Here is a 15,699-nt window from a genome sequence, read left to right as displayed (position 1 = left end):
GTCGCAGCCCCTCACCTTGTGGGACTTACGCCTACCCTCCTGCCCCCGAGGGTCTGTCCTCTGACAGCGAGAAGAAGAGGCTTCCTGACGGTTTTAGGATGGGGCTCGTCAGCGTTTCACACCATCGTGAGCCCTCGGTCAGAAATACTCTGGAGCTATGACCTGGTACCTTATCCGTATATTTTTCAATAGTAAACACACAGGCTATTGTGGGTCCAGCTTTGAAACCTTCATCTTGCCAGACAGGCAGGCAGTGCGCAGGCCCCAGCGAGCCACCAGCCCTCACACGCCAAGGGCCTGGTTTCCACCGGAGAAGCGCGGGGTGCGTCTCCTTCCCAGGGTGGACGAGTGCACGGTGGGAGGCTGTCCTTCTGCCCGTGCTCACAACAAATCACGTACGATCGTGTTGTAAATTACATAATGTCAAAGGCAGATTACTCCCTTGAGATTACGAGAAGAAGATCTGCAAGGCCACACACAGAAGCAGAAATACTACCAGTAACAATTTTGAAAAATAAGTCATAAAATGCAAAACCCACAAATGTGAAAGGCGTGGCTCACTTCATGGTACAATCATGACTAAAACGAAAGTCTCAGCTTCAGCAGACTGAACAAAATGCACTAAAAATCTCACACGCATCCCCAAAATGAACTGAACTCAAGATCCAGGAGACAGGAGTGTGCCTGAAGCCAAGAAGGAGGTGGCAGCTGAGTGCGGGCAGCCCACGGGGAGGCGGGGTGGGCTGGGGAGCGTGGACACGGCGAGCAGGGCGGGCTCAGCGCATCTGAAGAGGCTCCGGCTGGGGGGCTGCCAGACTCCAGCGTGGGGGGCCACCAGACTCCAGCGTGGGGGGCCCTCTGGTGCAGTGTGAACAGATCCAGGTAAAGTTCCCCAAACGTGCTTTTAGAGCAGTTTTAGATTTATAGACACATTGTGAAGCTAGCACAGAAACAAACATGCTTTCTAACATACTGCTGCTCCACAGAAGCAAGGGGAACCGTGAAGGAGGAGAGAGGGGGAGGGAACAGAGAGCAGCCAGCAGACGCCAAGGCCGCCAGGCGGGACGCAGGGCTGAGCGGCGCGTGTCCACTCACTCGGACGCTCATGGGGCAAAGAGCCCCAACTCCGGCAGCCACAAACACAAATCCTCCGGGAAGGCCCACAGGAGTTCCAAGAGTGTGAGCCTGCCCAGACGTGAGCTCACAATTCAAAAATCCCCCCCCAAACCCAAGGAAACCCCACCACGAGAAAGAACCAGCAGAAATAGCAATTAACAGAATCTCAGACACTGGAAGGTTCTAATACAGATGTCAAATAACCATGAAATTGTGAAGAAATAAAAGTTGCAATAAAGAAAAGAGGAAGTAAGGTGGTAGATATGAAAAATAACCCAACGGAATGATTGACAATGAAAACTACAACTGCTGAAATTAAACACTCAGTAGAGAGGTTAACAGAGATTAGAGGTTGAAGAGAAAATTTGGGGATTGGAAGACAGACCTGAAAGAAATCACACGGATGGCAGCACAGAGAGGAGGCACAGGAAACAAGCAGCAGAGACTAGGCTGCACTGGGAGGGTGCACAGAGAGGAAATCCTGGCCAGCCTGCAGCAGGGCCAGCGAAACCCCCTCAGGAGTGAGAGCTGCTCTGCCCACAGGCCATCCCTCCGGGAACTTCTCCACGATGCCCACCAGGAAGAGGCATCCTGGGTCCAAGTCTCAGTTGTGCCGCATTTTCCAGGAGGGACTCAAAGTCTACAAGCCACAGCCCCAGGGATGTACTTCCTTCCCTTTCCCCACTTTGGGTAGCTGTCCCAAGAGTAGGCGTCTGTGGAGCCACAGGCTGGTGGCCTCTGTGTGCTGAGGGTTCTCCCCGAGCGGCCGGATATCCCCGCCCAACCAAGGCCCTAAGCTCTGCGCAGAAATCCTTGACGAGAGGCAAGTTCGCTCTGGGATGGCTCCTGACACGAATCAATGCAGAGGGATCACCGGAACTAGGTACGCAGCCCTGCCTCGCGTCTCCCACCTTCTCTGTTCGCGACTTGTTATCCTGGCAACTGTCTCCATCCCAACCAGACGTTAATCCGAAAGTAGAGCTCTATGGAGACGCACCTCAATATCACCTGGACACAAAACTACTGTCCCGCTCCAAGTTTCCACACTTTTGGAGAAGTCGATGATGACTTCCTGACCAGATTACTTAATTTGCAAATAATGTATAATTATCATTAACCTAATTCTCCCATCTACTCTCTAATATTTATTCCATTTATAAGCACACACCTGGGAGTGACAGAGCTGGGCCATCACGTGAACCGACGTGAGATATCCCCCAAAAGGGCCCGCTGGATCCCTAGTCAGCGTCTGATTCCTTGGCCGTTTTGAGAAGGATACGGAAGCAGGCTACGGAGCACATCGCAGGGGCTTCAATATCAGAGGAGGTGAGGCTGAAAGAGGTGACACAGCGCAGCACGGGCGACAGGTGCTGTCACGGGAGGGGGCGGGGGCGGGGGCCAGCGCCTGGCGTAGGGGCAGATGAGACGGTGCAGGCAAGCAACCTGCCGACAACAGCCTTGGGGGAAAGGCAGGCCACCCCCAAATCGCTTCTATTGACCTTGGGATCGGCACGTCCAATTCTGACCCAATTACCCTTGTTGAGCCTGGCTTGCACTTTTCAAGCACATCCTGGTTGACAGGGGAAGCATCGAAAATGGCAAACATTCAGAAACCCCCACAGATAATTCCCAAAGAAGATCCCCCACAAAGGGTGAGAAGGACCAACTGCAGCTCAACGTGACTTTTAAAGTTAGGCATCCCCCAATTTCCCGGCCTGCTTAGACCACTATAAACGTTTTCACAAACTAAAACTTAACTCGCCTAACGTTTGTTCTCATACTCAGTATAATTTGTATCAACGTGTTTTCATTAGCCTGTACTTCTTGGGTTCTTCCCGCATTCCCATATCACACGCTCTTCTTATAAAAAGTGCAGCTGCAGAAAACAAGCTGCCGGTTAAAAGGTGCCGGAAAGTGAGCATTTTTCTGTGCTTACAGTTTAAACACATACCATAACTAAACAGCGCTAAAAAGGTCTATGATATGTCTCCAAGACTGGGGTTTACGCTAACGTAAATACACTTGCTTTTAAAAACTTACAAAGTATTTAGACACGTAATTTAAGTTCAAACGATCTCCATGCCTCAGGTCAGCCTCTTACACCTGAGAGCTCAGTGTGAGCTGATTTGGATCTATTCCCAGCAGGAAATGTGTCTGGGCCACACATGTGCACAGATATTTTATTTTTAATTAATGTTTTGAACGTTCTAGATAATTTCTATGAAGAGTGCTATATGATTCTGGTTTATCAAGGCCGAGTCTGTCAGTGACATTTGACAATAGCAGTTATGAGCATATATCATTTCCTAATGACGCGGTACATGGTAATATACAGATATATATTTTCAATTTTGAGCTACTGACAAAATTTCCTACTTTGAACATAAGAAATATTAAATAACCATCTCTGGTTCTTAAAATAAGAGACCAAAGGCTTGTAACTTGCCTAAACGTTTTGAAAAAAGAGATAATCCCAATGATGAAAAGCCTAACAATTCAATTTGCATCTAATTTATATTCATTTGGCCTTTTAAAAGCTTGATCCTCTAAGTTGTTTTTTTTTTAATATTTATTTATTTGATTTTTATTTGGCTGCACCGGGTCTTAGTTGTGGCATGCGAGATCTTTAGTTGCGGCATGAGAACCCTTAGTTGCGGCATGTGGGATCTAGTTCCCTGACCAGGGATCGAACCCAGACCCCCTGCATTGGGGGCGCGGAGTCTTAGCCAATGGACCACCAGGGAAGTCCCGATCGGCTAAGTTTTAAAGCGACTGCTCGCTGGACGGAGCACAGAAGAGAGCAGGGGGTATGGGGCAGGAAGACCACAAGGGGCGGGATGAAGGGCCATCGGACAAGGGATGGAGGGCCACCCTGCTGGTCCCACCCACACGCCAGCCCGCCCTCTGCCTAGAGCTCAGGGGCCTCCACAGCAGGCCACGACCCTCCACGGAGCCATCAAATCAATTCAGTGCATCGTTAGCAGCATTTGTGAAGAGATGAGACAAGATGGGATAGAACAACGTGAAAGCAAAACACCACGAATGCCCCGGGCTCTCCGCTGTTTTAGAGCCCGGCCTCAGAGCTGCACGTCTGCGTGCACGCGAGCACACACACCCCGTGTGTCCTGATGTGACACGCATCCCCTGCGCGGGCTGTAGTCCTGGGGTGGTGCGTGGAGAGCACCTGTGCAAACGTGGGGAAGCCGTGTGTGAACGGCTCTGAGAGCAGAGAGGCAACCTCTCCCTCCCCTTGGCCTGGAGCACCCCATCCGGTCCCTAGCGCTCACCTGCAGCCTCACCTGGAGAGCCCACTACCTGGGCTGCAGCTTCACCCACGCCTTCTCCAGAGAAGCCTTCCACAGCCATGACGCCCTGTACTCCGGTTACATACAGGACACGGGGTGACCTCCCATAGACCTCGAGGGGCCCGAACCAAAGGGGCAGTGCCCGCGCCCCAGCCCAGCCCGGATCCACAGCATTGCACACACACTGTGCACACACACCCCCCGCACTGTTCCTTCCCAGCAGTTTCAGCCAGAGACAGCTGGACGCAAGGCTCACGTGCAGCAAAAAGAGTTCTAGGTTCAAACCACGACTTCACAGCAGAGGGTCTCTGCGAGCCAGAGGCTGTGGCGACAGCAGGACGGCAGCACCACAGGTGTGCTCAGTGCTGCCCAGCGACCAGCGGGGTGGCCGGACACAAGGCGGGCTGGGGCTCACCAGGCAGCTCACAGCGCTTCCTGGGAGGGGTGGGGACAGGCAGTGTGGGCCTGCAGTCGGAGGGCGCAGGGGCCCCAGCTCAGAATGCAATCTGTGCGTCTCCTGTGTGTGTGTGTGTGTGTGTGTGTGTGTCCCAAAGAGCTCTTCAATCTCCAATAAAATCAGAAGAAACCGAAAACCCACCATCACAGCATTTTCCTAAGAATTTAACAGCTAGTATTTCCACTGTGCCCTTGGAGAAGCCTCAGATCACTCATTACAAAAACAAAAGCCCAAAGGAACACGGACGAGGCAGCACACGGGCGCCACACCAACGCTAGGGGTTTGGGGTGAGCATCCAACTTTACACGAGAACCCTCTGGCCTCACTGCTGAAATGAAGACGAAGATCCCCTCCACACTGGCCAGCCCAGCGGAAGAAAGACCCACATCCCCACTGTGTAGACAGGGCGGGAAGTCTCAGAGGGTCTGGGACAACTTTCACGTCTGCATTCCCACAGGACAGCCAGACTCCTGCAAGTCAAGTTAACGTAAACGCTGGCCTCCTGGGATGTCCTGGGCAGGAAGTGGCACTGAGTGTAGCCTCAGACAGGCTCGCTCACCGGGAGCTCCTTCTGGATAAAGAGTCCACAGAATTCGAAGCCCCCTCTCTTCTGAACTTGGAGCCCAAACCCAGGAAACGTTTGAAACGTTTTCTCACGGAGGCCGAGGTGCAGCCAGCGCTTGAAAACCTCTGCTCGGCGGAGCTGGAGCCGCTGCTCCCCAGGCGGGCCAGGGGCAGTGGCAGGGGGCGCCGGCCCTGGGGGTCAGGGAGCGTGGGAAGTGGGGAACGCGCTGGGACGGCTTCCACTCACTCAACAGAACGCGCGCTCCTCCAGACGCAGGGTGCCTGCCACAAACCTGCAACCCAGGAGCTTATGCGAGGGGCTGGAGATCAATCCAGAAAGTCAAGTCCCCGCCGTCCCGGGGAGGCAGGTGTCCCGGAGCGCATGGCACAGAAGGGGGCCGACGTGGGGCAGAGCGAGCGGGGCCTCCAGGGCCCCAGGCAGGAGAGCCATAGGGCGAGGAAGTATAAGGTCAGACAGACTTGGAGGGTCTCGGAGGGTCGAGCCCTGGGGCCTGCTGACCGCAGGGCTCCGGGGTCGGGGACCCTGGCAGGAGCAGGGCTGGGCCCTTCTCCCAGGCCTCCCGCACGTCCTAAGGGACGCATCTCCAGATCTGCAGAGGTGGGGCGGGGAGGGCAGCCTTGAAGTAGCAGCGGGATGCTGGGACGCAGACAGGTCCTGCTGTTTCAGGAGGAGGTGGGCCCAGCTTCCACACCTGCCAGATGAGAACCGTGTGCTCAGAGTCGAGGGGAGAAGCGCTCACTGAGGGGACCCGGGAGAAAGGAGCCACCTGCGGCCACGCAAACAAACAAGAGAAAGGAGGGACAGGACGCAGGGGAAGCCCAGTTCCAGGTGACCCAGCCCCTTACAGAAGAAAGGGAAGATGTGAACAAAAGGGAAGATGATCATTTCCTTCAAGTATACTAGGAGGCCTTCTTCTTCTACAGATAACAAGAATCAGAGCGTTAAAAAGGGAGAAAAGAATTTGTGCAGCCCACAGATCAAGTGGGGTACAGTGGACGGTCCTGGACAGACCGAAGCCACTGCCCCATGCAGTTTTCAGGTGAAGAAGCCTGGGGCAGAGCAGGCCTGAGCGACTGGGGTGCACCCAGCATGACAGGATGCCCACTGGCAAAGACCGCTGGACACGCAGCCCGGTGCCACCCCGGCTCTGGTCAGGACCACCCAGGGCGGCAGAAGCAGGAGAAGCCGACGTGGGGGGAGAGGCCCGTGAGCACAAGTCAGCTCATCTGAGCTAAAAAGAAACTCGGTCAACTGAAGGGCTCCCTGACAGCCCATGAAGCTTCTCCCGGAGAGGTTCAGAGAGAGCGGGCCCCGCGCCTCAGACACGCCAGCCCACAGAAGGGCGCGAGCTCAGATCTGCCCCTGCCCACGCCGCCCGCAGCCAGCAGAGGGCCAGCCGGGGTCCTGGCGTGCGCTCTGCAGGGAAGGGAGCAGCGGCCCACGCCTGGCCACCCTGCGCCTCCCGCTTTAGGTCCTCACTGCCCCAGCACACGGAGCTGCCTTCCTCCGGGGCTCCTCCCTGGGACGCAGTGCTCAGCATCGCATCCCCTCAGCTGCGCCTGGACCGCGTCATCCGCTCAGCGGGCGCCCGCCACCTTGGCCACCAAGCAGCCCGCCCGCTGCGGCCGGTCCTGACACCTCCCTGCTCAGCGCCGCCCAGAAAAGACTATTGTACCGTTTTTTACAGGGCAGCCTTTATTTTCAAATCCCACCCAGAGCCCAGCGCATGCAGGGGTAAAGCCCCTGGTGTCAGGCAAGCTCTCTCCCCGGGACTCCAGAGCCCAGAGGCACCTGCCTGGGCAGAGAGAAGGCTGCACGGAGCTGCCACACCCGACTCTCCCAAAGACCGCCCGAGTGCGACGCGGCAGAAGCTGTATGCACGCCCAGGACCCACCGGGCTGAGCGCCCTCCCGGAGCAGCCGGGCCACCGGAGCGGACGCCCAGGCAGGCCGGACATCTCCGCCCGGCGGCACGGGGTGCTGTGGACACGGACTGTGGGTCTGGCGCAGTGAGAGCAGAGCGGGGACGCAGGGTCAGGTCGGCCGAGGTGGTGCCTACGGCGGTGCCCGGGGCCCCCGACCTCACGGCGGCTGCTCCCACAGCCCAGAAGGCGGTGTGGAGCCTGCCGCTGGCTGCGGTGGCGCGGGGTCACCAAGCTCTCCGGCCCAGCCCTCTGCTTGGCAGGGCTGCCTCGCCGGACGGCACATGGCCAATTCTGTCGCAGCCCTCCTGGGCCGCGGCCCGGCCACAGCGCGGAGCACCGCCGCGGCCCCCCACCCCAGTGAGCCAGTCAGACACGGCAGAGGCGCTCGGGCACCGCTCCAAGGTCCGCAAGGGGGTCCAGAGAGGGAGCCCACTAAGCTTTCCTTCTTCCCGCAACCATTTCTCGTGCCTCCTCAACATGCGATCTTACTAGCCCCCGAGGCTGTAACAGCCCGTCGTAGTCTGGTTTAAATATGATGGATCGCGTTGTTTTGGCAAACGGGCAGATACATTTCAAAGTCTACTTATGTTGGACCTCATTCCTAAAAGATGGGGAGGGCTTCCCTGGTGGCGCAGTGGTTGAGAGTCCGCCTGCCGATGCAGGGGACACAGGTTTGTGCCCCGGTCCGGGAAGATCCCACATGTCGCGGAGCGGCTGGGCCCGTGAGCCATGGCCGCTGGGCCTGCGCATCCGGAGCCTGTGCTCCGCAGCGGGAGAGGCCACAACAGTGAGAGGCCCACATACCGCAAAAAAAAAAAAAAGATGGGGAAACCAACAGGTTCATCTGGCCAGTGAGGGCCTTGCGTTCCTGCCGGGTCCGCGTCCATCAGCTTCCCTGTGCGCTTCTTAGATGGCTACAGGAGATGTATCCTCCCAAGGCTCACGGGTTCTCCTCTCCAAGATGAAAGGCGCTACGAGGGACACAGCGCCCTTCACAAGTCATGGCTTTCCTTGAGCACGTGCACACTGTGGACGGGGCCCTAGGGTTCCTGTGACACACCCATGGTAGAAATGGACAATCTGAGGCTCAGGGGAGGCACAGAGCTGGCAAGGGGAGGGCGGCCTTCCCACACGGGCCCCCCAGCCCTACTGCCCTTCACCCCAAGACGTCTCTCACTAGGACTGACCTGGAGGCCACGGCGCTTTCCGGCCCCTTTCCCACCGGCCCGCGGGCAGAGCCGGCCGGACCCGGAGGACTGCACACTGCCCTACCACCTTCCAGCCCATTTCCTATTGCTTAAAATATGACCTTACCAGCCAGATTTTGTTATTTGCTGGGTTGAGCATTTGCAAAATTTCAAAATGAATCCAAATCGTTTATGTAGGCAAGTAAAAGGCAGATTTCTAGTGATTTTTTTTTCACTCAAAAACCATTTTCTAAAACTTGCTTCTATATACCACGGGAACGAAAATGCAGCCTACATATATGTACAAGTTAGTAACTGGTCAATTGGTGCATATATCGGACACAATGTATCCAAAGTTCCCTCTTCCACCAGGACGTGAAATGGAGTGGACAGGAAACGTCAGTACTCCTGCAGAGAGGGCCAGAGGCAGGCAGGCAGCAGGCTCTCCCGTAAACATCGAAGCCGCCAGCCCACCCTCTCACGTGAGTTTTATCAGTACAAGGAGTTTTCAAAATACATAGTAAATATTTTTAAAATCCATTAAAATCTGCACTTCCTTCACAGGCAGGACTCTTGGCCTGTCCAGCAGACCTACTTCTATTTTCTATTTAAAGGGAATGATGCAGTCATTTTCCTAAACCCAACACCCAAACCAGTCACTTCTGAGCAAGGAGTTCCTCCTGCTGTTCTCTACAGAAGGCGCTAACTAGACATCAGGAGAACATTTTAAGATGAAACAACTCTCAGAAAAGAATGAATTTAAACTGGTACCCAGTAACTGGGAACAATCTTTTGTAAATAATTTAAATTTATGTTTGCCTTTACATCAACACAGCACAGCCACGAGAGGAAAATAAAAATTATTTTTTTTATTTAATCTCAAATCTTTTAAAAACATTTTATAGTAAGTTCAACTCTATAAGCTTAGATACTAATCAATCATTCCACACGATTGCCAGTAAGTAGGTCCCCGTGTATGTATATGAAGCAGAACCAGCTCATTACATTTTAAAACGCTAGATCTATGCAAGCAGACCACTTTGCTGCACAGCCGACACTAACACGCTGTAAATCCATTTTAAAAAAGAAAACTACACTTCAATTTCAAACAAGAGAAAATGTTAGCTATGAAACAGTAATTTAAAGAGTAAGCAAAATTGTAATACAGGTATCTGGTCGAAACTGAATATCTCAACACAATTAATTCACTCATCTTCAAAATCTATCACAATCACGATGGTAAGGGCAAGGAAACACGGATGCTCTCTGTAAGGCTGACTTAGGACGCGGGCAGCGTCCCCCCGAAAGGTTGGGGGGGACCCAGTGTGACCGACCCCCAACCCAGCCTCTCTCTGGGTGTTGGTCTGTGGTCCCAGAGCCGGCCTTTTACCTCCACGGGACTCACTTCAGGCTCCACGATGTAGACACAAGAAAGACATTTTCAAAGTTTACACTTAAAAGCTACCATTCTCTAAACAGGCTGAAAATAAAGCAGTAACCAAGATGCCAAGTTTCCTTTAAACAATTCCGTTTAAGTGACGAGACACATCTGGAGTTGCTTACCTGCTGACTGTTTAAAACGTGAGTCTCCTTTGGCAACCCTTTTTCCAAATTCATCTTAAGACAGGAGAACTTCTGACCCGCACCAGGCACGCAGCTCTAAAACACACCATGCAGCCCCGCCGCACGCCTGTGCACGTCAGAAAGTTTAAAGACATTTCAGATGAAGTTCCATCCTGCTCCCTCCGTAACCCATGGCAACAGGACACTGCAGGAAGCTGTGGTTTGCCAGGGATTCAGACTCTATCTCAATTGTCTCGTACAAAGAAAAAAAAAATCCGTTTACATAAATCACGCTGTGAGATCATTTTAAAAGTATTTCCTCTACCAAATCAGAAGAATAAACCTTCAGCTGATAGCGGTAATCGCTCAGTCGGCACAGCAGCTGCAGAGAATTTGTTTTTAGCAGCGTGGTGCAGTGCGCCGGCTAATTACAGAGGCTCACGAGTCTATTGTGAGCTCCACGTGCACACGTGTGCAGGGCCAGCCCTGGGAACCTGCCGTGTTCCTAAGACCTGTCTCGGGGCCTCGGCCCCCACTCCACGATCTGCCGTCTGCCTCCCAACACCTGACACAACCTGAACGCGAGGGGGCCATGGCAGGTCCTGGTTTTAAAAGGCAAGAAGGAAAGAAAAAGAAAACTGTTTCCAGAACCTAGGTATCACTGCAGAGCTACCTGCTAGCTTTCTGGACATTCGGGATAAACTGCTCTCCCCAAGGTGCTTCCCTGTCAAAACCTCTCCGCAGCAGGTGCCCGGGGTCTCGTCTGAGGGGCTCCAGGAACGGCCCTCGCTCCTGGCGTGTTAGACCAGGAGGACCTCGGCACGCATCCTGTCCAGGGCTGTGGGCGCAGTGGTGCCCATGGGCCAGCGGGCGGGGATGATGGCCTGGGGCTGGGGGTCAGGCTGCCAGCCGGAACGCGCCGAGCCCACCGTACTCTATTTCCGTGGGAGAAACTCGCACACGGCCAGCGTGAGTGTTCTGTGCACGGGCAGAACTCTCAGAGATAACCAGCGGGCACTGGCTCGGGCTTCCTCAGACAGGCTTTCTCACACAATAAATGTACGGAAGCAGGAGAGGGGAAGGAGCAGAGGCTGCCACGGTCACCCTCTCCGCCACCACGGAGCACAGGAACAGGCCAATGGGGGATGCCGGGGGCTGTGATGAGCCAGCAAGGGGGGGTGGGGGAGACCTCGCCGGCTGGCGGACAGCGGGGGAGGGCTGTGTGGAGGGGCAGGGAGGGGACCCGCAGCCCCACCTCTCCCTCTGTGCAGCTGCCCCTGCCCCGGGAGGGGGGCTCCAGGACATAAGAAGCCACTCCTTCCAGCTCCCGGGGTCCCCGGTGCCCGCCTGGCCTGGAGGGGCTTCGAACCCTCTCCTTGGCAGGGCCTCATCTTAAAGAAAGGGGGGGCGCCCTTACAAACGAGGCCCTCTGGGCACACAGACGCCACGGCGGGAGGAGCTGTGAGGTACACGCTGCAGGCCTGCAGGGCTGAGACACGGCGCTAGACACAGCGACATCCTTTCCACTGCCCAGCCTCCCCTTCCAGCACGTACACACGCACACATGCACCCATCCACGTGCACACCTTCACACGCGCACACACGCACCCATCCACGTGCACACCTTCACACACGCACACACACCCATCCACATGCACACCTGCACACACACACACCCATCCACATGCACACCTGCACACACCCATCCACGTGCACACCTGCACACACGCACCCATCCACGTGCACACCTGCACACACGCACCCATCCACATGCACACGTGCACACAAGCACATGTCCAGAGAAAACCCGCTGGAGGGCTCTGGAAAGACAACCATGGGGTTTTCAGTGATCAGTTGAGCCCGTGACTCTGTGACCTGATCATCCTCCTCGCTGATTTCCGAGGGGCCTGTACTAATTCACAGGGTTTTGGCGGAGGTGCTGGCCTCCCAGCCAGAGCGGGGGCCAGCAGCATCCTAGCCCCAAAGGCCCACCAGACAGACCCTGGAGATGACCACCAGGGACCAAGACGGGAAACAGACTGCAGGACAGGCCACGCCCACAGGGCAAGCAAAGGACCTCCTGGGACCCTGGGAAAACCTAGCACCCAGGTGCTGGGCCGCCCAGGTTACCACTTCGGTGTCAAACTTGTCTTTATTTTAATCATTTCGGACAGAAATATATGTGTCCCTGCAGAAGCAGAACAATTTCACTTTGCGTGTTTATCACGTTCAGCCCAAAAAGCAGCCCAGGACCATCAGGGTCCAGGTGCAGCTGTCCCCTCTGGGTTCTTCTGTCCCTCAGGCTTTCTCTGTCTCCTCCTTTGCTGTCCGTAAGGCAAAGAGAGGAAGGGGTGGGGCGAGAATCTGGCCACAGACTCCCCGGTACTAGATGGTGTCCTGGGCAGCCCAGAGCCCAGCTCACTTCCTGGGGAAAGAGAGGTGCCCGGAGCTCCTGGAACAAGTGACCAGGACATTCTGAGCACCAACCACACCCACCATCGCATCCTCCTTATTCCGGTGGGAGTGTTGACCCGGGGCCACAAAGCCCAGCACAGCCCCCGACAAACCCAGCAAGTGCTGGTTCGGGCAGGAGAAGAAGAGGCTGGTGGCAGCAGACGGCGTGGAGCTGCCCAGCTCAGCCTTGACAGGACAGCCCCCTCTGTGAGCTGAGGCCAGCCACCCTGTTGGCGCCTCCACAAGAGAGCAAACGGCTGGAAAGCAGGGGGGTCTGGGGGGCACCCCAGCCTGGAAGCCCGACGACAGCACCCGCGGGCGAGTCCTGCAGCTGGAGGAACACAGAGGCCTCTATTCCCTGGGGCCGCACCTGCCCGGGGGTCCGTCCTGAGCTAAAAATGGCATGAGAGTCCCTGTGGGGTGCGCAGACCCGGGTCAGGGCAGCTCAGGGAGTATGCTGGGGAGGTGTTCCGGCCAGAAGGGACAGATGAGAGGGAGGGGAGGGCATCCAGCGGGAACTGGGGACCCTGGCGAGCTGCATCCCCGGGCCAGGGGCTGCAGGTGGGGTCTCAGGGCCAAAGAGCTCCTTCTTCGTTGTGGGTTCCTTGCAGAGTCACCTGTCTCCCCAGGAGCCTCTCACCAGTCACCATCCCCCGCCCCACACCAGTGCTGGAAAAGGGAGGGCACATTCTCCTTAATACCCTGGACCCACCAGGGCTTCCCGAGGCTTCCGCCCAGCCCCGGGCACAGTTGGGCCTGGAGGGGACAGACACGCGCTTTACTCAAGGTTCAAAGTAACCAAGGGAGATGAGCGCAGACAAGCTCAGAGACAGGCCTGCGTCAGCCTGCCCGGCCCCTCGCCCCTTCACGAGGGCAAGGAGGCCGGCGAGGGCCAGACCACCCTCACTCGGGGATGCCCAGGCTTCCCAAGGAAGAGGCTAAGTGGGTAAAAGGCACAACCGGAGGAGGGTGCACAGCGACCGTGGTGACCGCCGTGGGGAGATGCTCAGGAAACGCGGCCTCACCTGCCATCCCAGCTCCGCACCCCAGGCCTCCCACGGCCGCCTCAGGGCCTCGGCTGTGAACCCTGTGGGCGGGGACCCTCGAGTCTCCCCACAGCGCTGCCGAGGTGAGAAGTCTGACCATGCGCCATCTACCTGGCCCAAGCCCCCCACTCCCCAACCCCTCCCCTCACCCGAACCACCATGCGGCCCAAAGGGTGACCCTAACTGTCCCCCCTTCCTGCCCCGACACCCCTACTGCTCATTCTCGGCTTAGCAGCCGGAGGGACCCTTTCCAAACCCTGAAGCTGCCCTGCCCACCTCCTACCCATCCACAGCACCTGTGCCCCACCTCCCGCCCCTCATGTCCATGCATCCCTGCTGGGAGGCCAGCTCCTCCGGGGCAGGGGTTGGTGTCAGTTTTGTCCAGTGCTGTCCACAGAGCCAGAATAACGTCAGCACACGGTAGGCGTTCAAAAACCAGTCACTGAATGAGGAGACACTCAAGGTACTGAGAAAACCTAGTATACGTCCCTGAGTTAATAGGATCTTAAAGGGAATTAAGATCATTTCCTATGTGCATAGTTTAAAGAGTAGACTAGCATGTCAAAAACCAAAACAAGCAAAAACTGGCGGTCCAGTGGTTAAGACTCCGCGCGCGCGTCCAATGCAGGGGGAGCAGGTTCAATCCCTGGTTGGGGAACTAAGATCCCACACGCTGCACAGTGTAGCCAAAAAAAAAAAAAAAAAAACTAAATAAAATTTTTTAAAAAATAAGCAAAAACTTCAAAGTTAAATTCCCCTAGAAATAGGAAAACAGCAAAAGTAAGAAATGGGTAAAAAGAGCTTGTTTTGAAATGTCTGAGTAGATTTCACCCTGGATAATGGGACTTCTGGAAATCGCCCAGTGTCCCAGAGGTGAGCCAGAGGTGGGAAGGAGTGAACCAAACCAGACAAGTGGCCACAGCCGGCAACTGGGCTCTCAGTCTCAGGTCTGAGGCCCAGCTCGGGGTCCTGCTGCCTTTGCTGTAGGGGGTCAGTCTCAGGGGCCAGCCCAGCATAGCTCAGGGAGCTGGTGCAAAGCAGCTCACTCGACCTCAGCCTCAGCATCAGAGGGACCAGGCGAAGCCCCCTACCCCCCAAAGCCCCCTGTCCCTCCAGAGCGGAGAAGTCTGGACAAGTGGCCAGGGAGGGAACCACGTGGCCTCAGCGCCCCCTGCTGTCCAGTCCGGGCACTGCCAGTCCTGCTAACAACCCCTGGGCCCGCTCAGGTGAGAGCAACCAGCACAGGCTGCCTTTGACGGCCGGAGCAGGCAGGCACGGAGAAACTCCTGCCAACGGCCAGCAGTGGCTCAGCCAGCTCCACGCACAACATGGGTCAACGGCCTCCAGTGGGTGACGGGGAGCGGCAGCTCCCGGAACCTGGGCTGGGGCACTGTTCCCTTTTAGGCCTGCACTGCTCAGCTTGGGACCCCTGCACCCGGGGCCCACTTCGAGGCCCTGGGAGCCTTGAAGATGTCCCACAAACGCGCGAGGCGCTCTTTCTGAGACCGGCTCTACACACTGCCGGCAGGGGCGGGCCTGCAGTGCAGACTCCACTCTTCCTGCCCCGCCTCTCGGGTCCCGCCCTCCTTGGCGACCCCCCAACGTTAGCAGGACCAAAACTCACAGAAACCCACCCGACGCTTGCACACCTCCCGTCTCGAGAGCCCTCCAGGGAGGACGCCCCCCACGGCCCCCGCCTCCCCCCACCTGTCACCAGCTCCCCTCCCCTCCCTCCCCCTTCGTCCCCCGCGACGCCGCCCCACCAAGTCACAGGGAAAGCGTAGCCATGTCGCCGCTTCTCTCCACGGTTCTGCACTGGACATGCCACCACGAGCCACGGCCACACCGATGGAACTGTGCAGACACGTTCTCTGGTGTCCATCTGCTCCCGTGACACCTGCACACCACGAGGCAGCCGCAGGGCGTTCTAGCACGAGCCATCACACTGTGGGTAGGAGAGGTGGCCTCGTCTGGGAGGCTCACGACAACGCCGCCTTGAATTGCTGCCCGTCTCCTGGTCCACACGGTGCCGTCTCAGACACGAGGGATGCTGAGTCTCAG

General features: G+C 56.5%; 1 protein-coding gene across 7 annotated transcripts in view; it reads right to left on the bottom strand.

The window, feature by feature from the left end:
* The window catches only part of RGS12 (regulator of G protein signaling 12), a 119,455-nt gene that overhangs the window by 51,259 nt on the left and 52,497 nt on the right, over window positions 1-15,699 (bottom strand). Inside the window, exon 1 of one of the 7 annotated variants that reach the window (XM_030876785.3) lies at window positions 10,139-10,641. The exons of the other annotated variants lie outside the window; for them this stretch is intronic. Coding sequence (XP_030732645.1) covers window positions 10,139-10,192 — 54 coding nt within the window. The 5' untranslated portion in view covers window positions 10,193-10,641. Of the gene's footprint in view, window positions 1-10,138; window positions 10,642-15,699 lie in introns of those variants that run through there. 7 annotated transcript variants of the gene reach the window in all.

Source organism: Globicephala melas, chromosome 5 (assembly GCF_963455315.2).
Source record: "Globicephala melas chromosome 5, mGloMel1.2, whole genome shotgun sequence".
NCBI lineage: Eukaryota > Metazoa > Chordata > Mammalia > Artiodactyla > Delphinidae > Globicephala > Globicephala melas.
The sequence above is the reverse complement of the archived record's forward strand: the minus strand, read 5'-3'. Positions and strand labels throughout refer to the sequence as shown.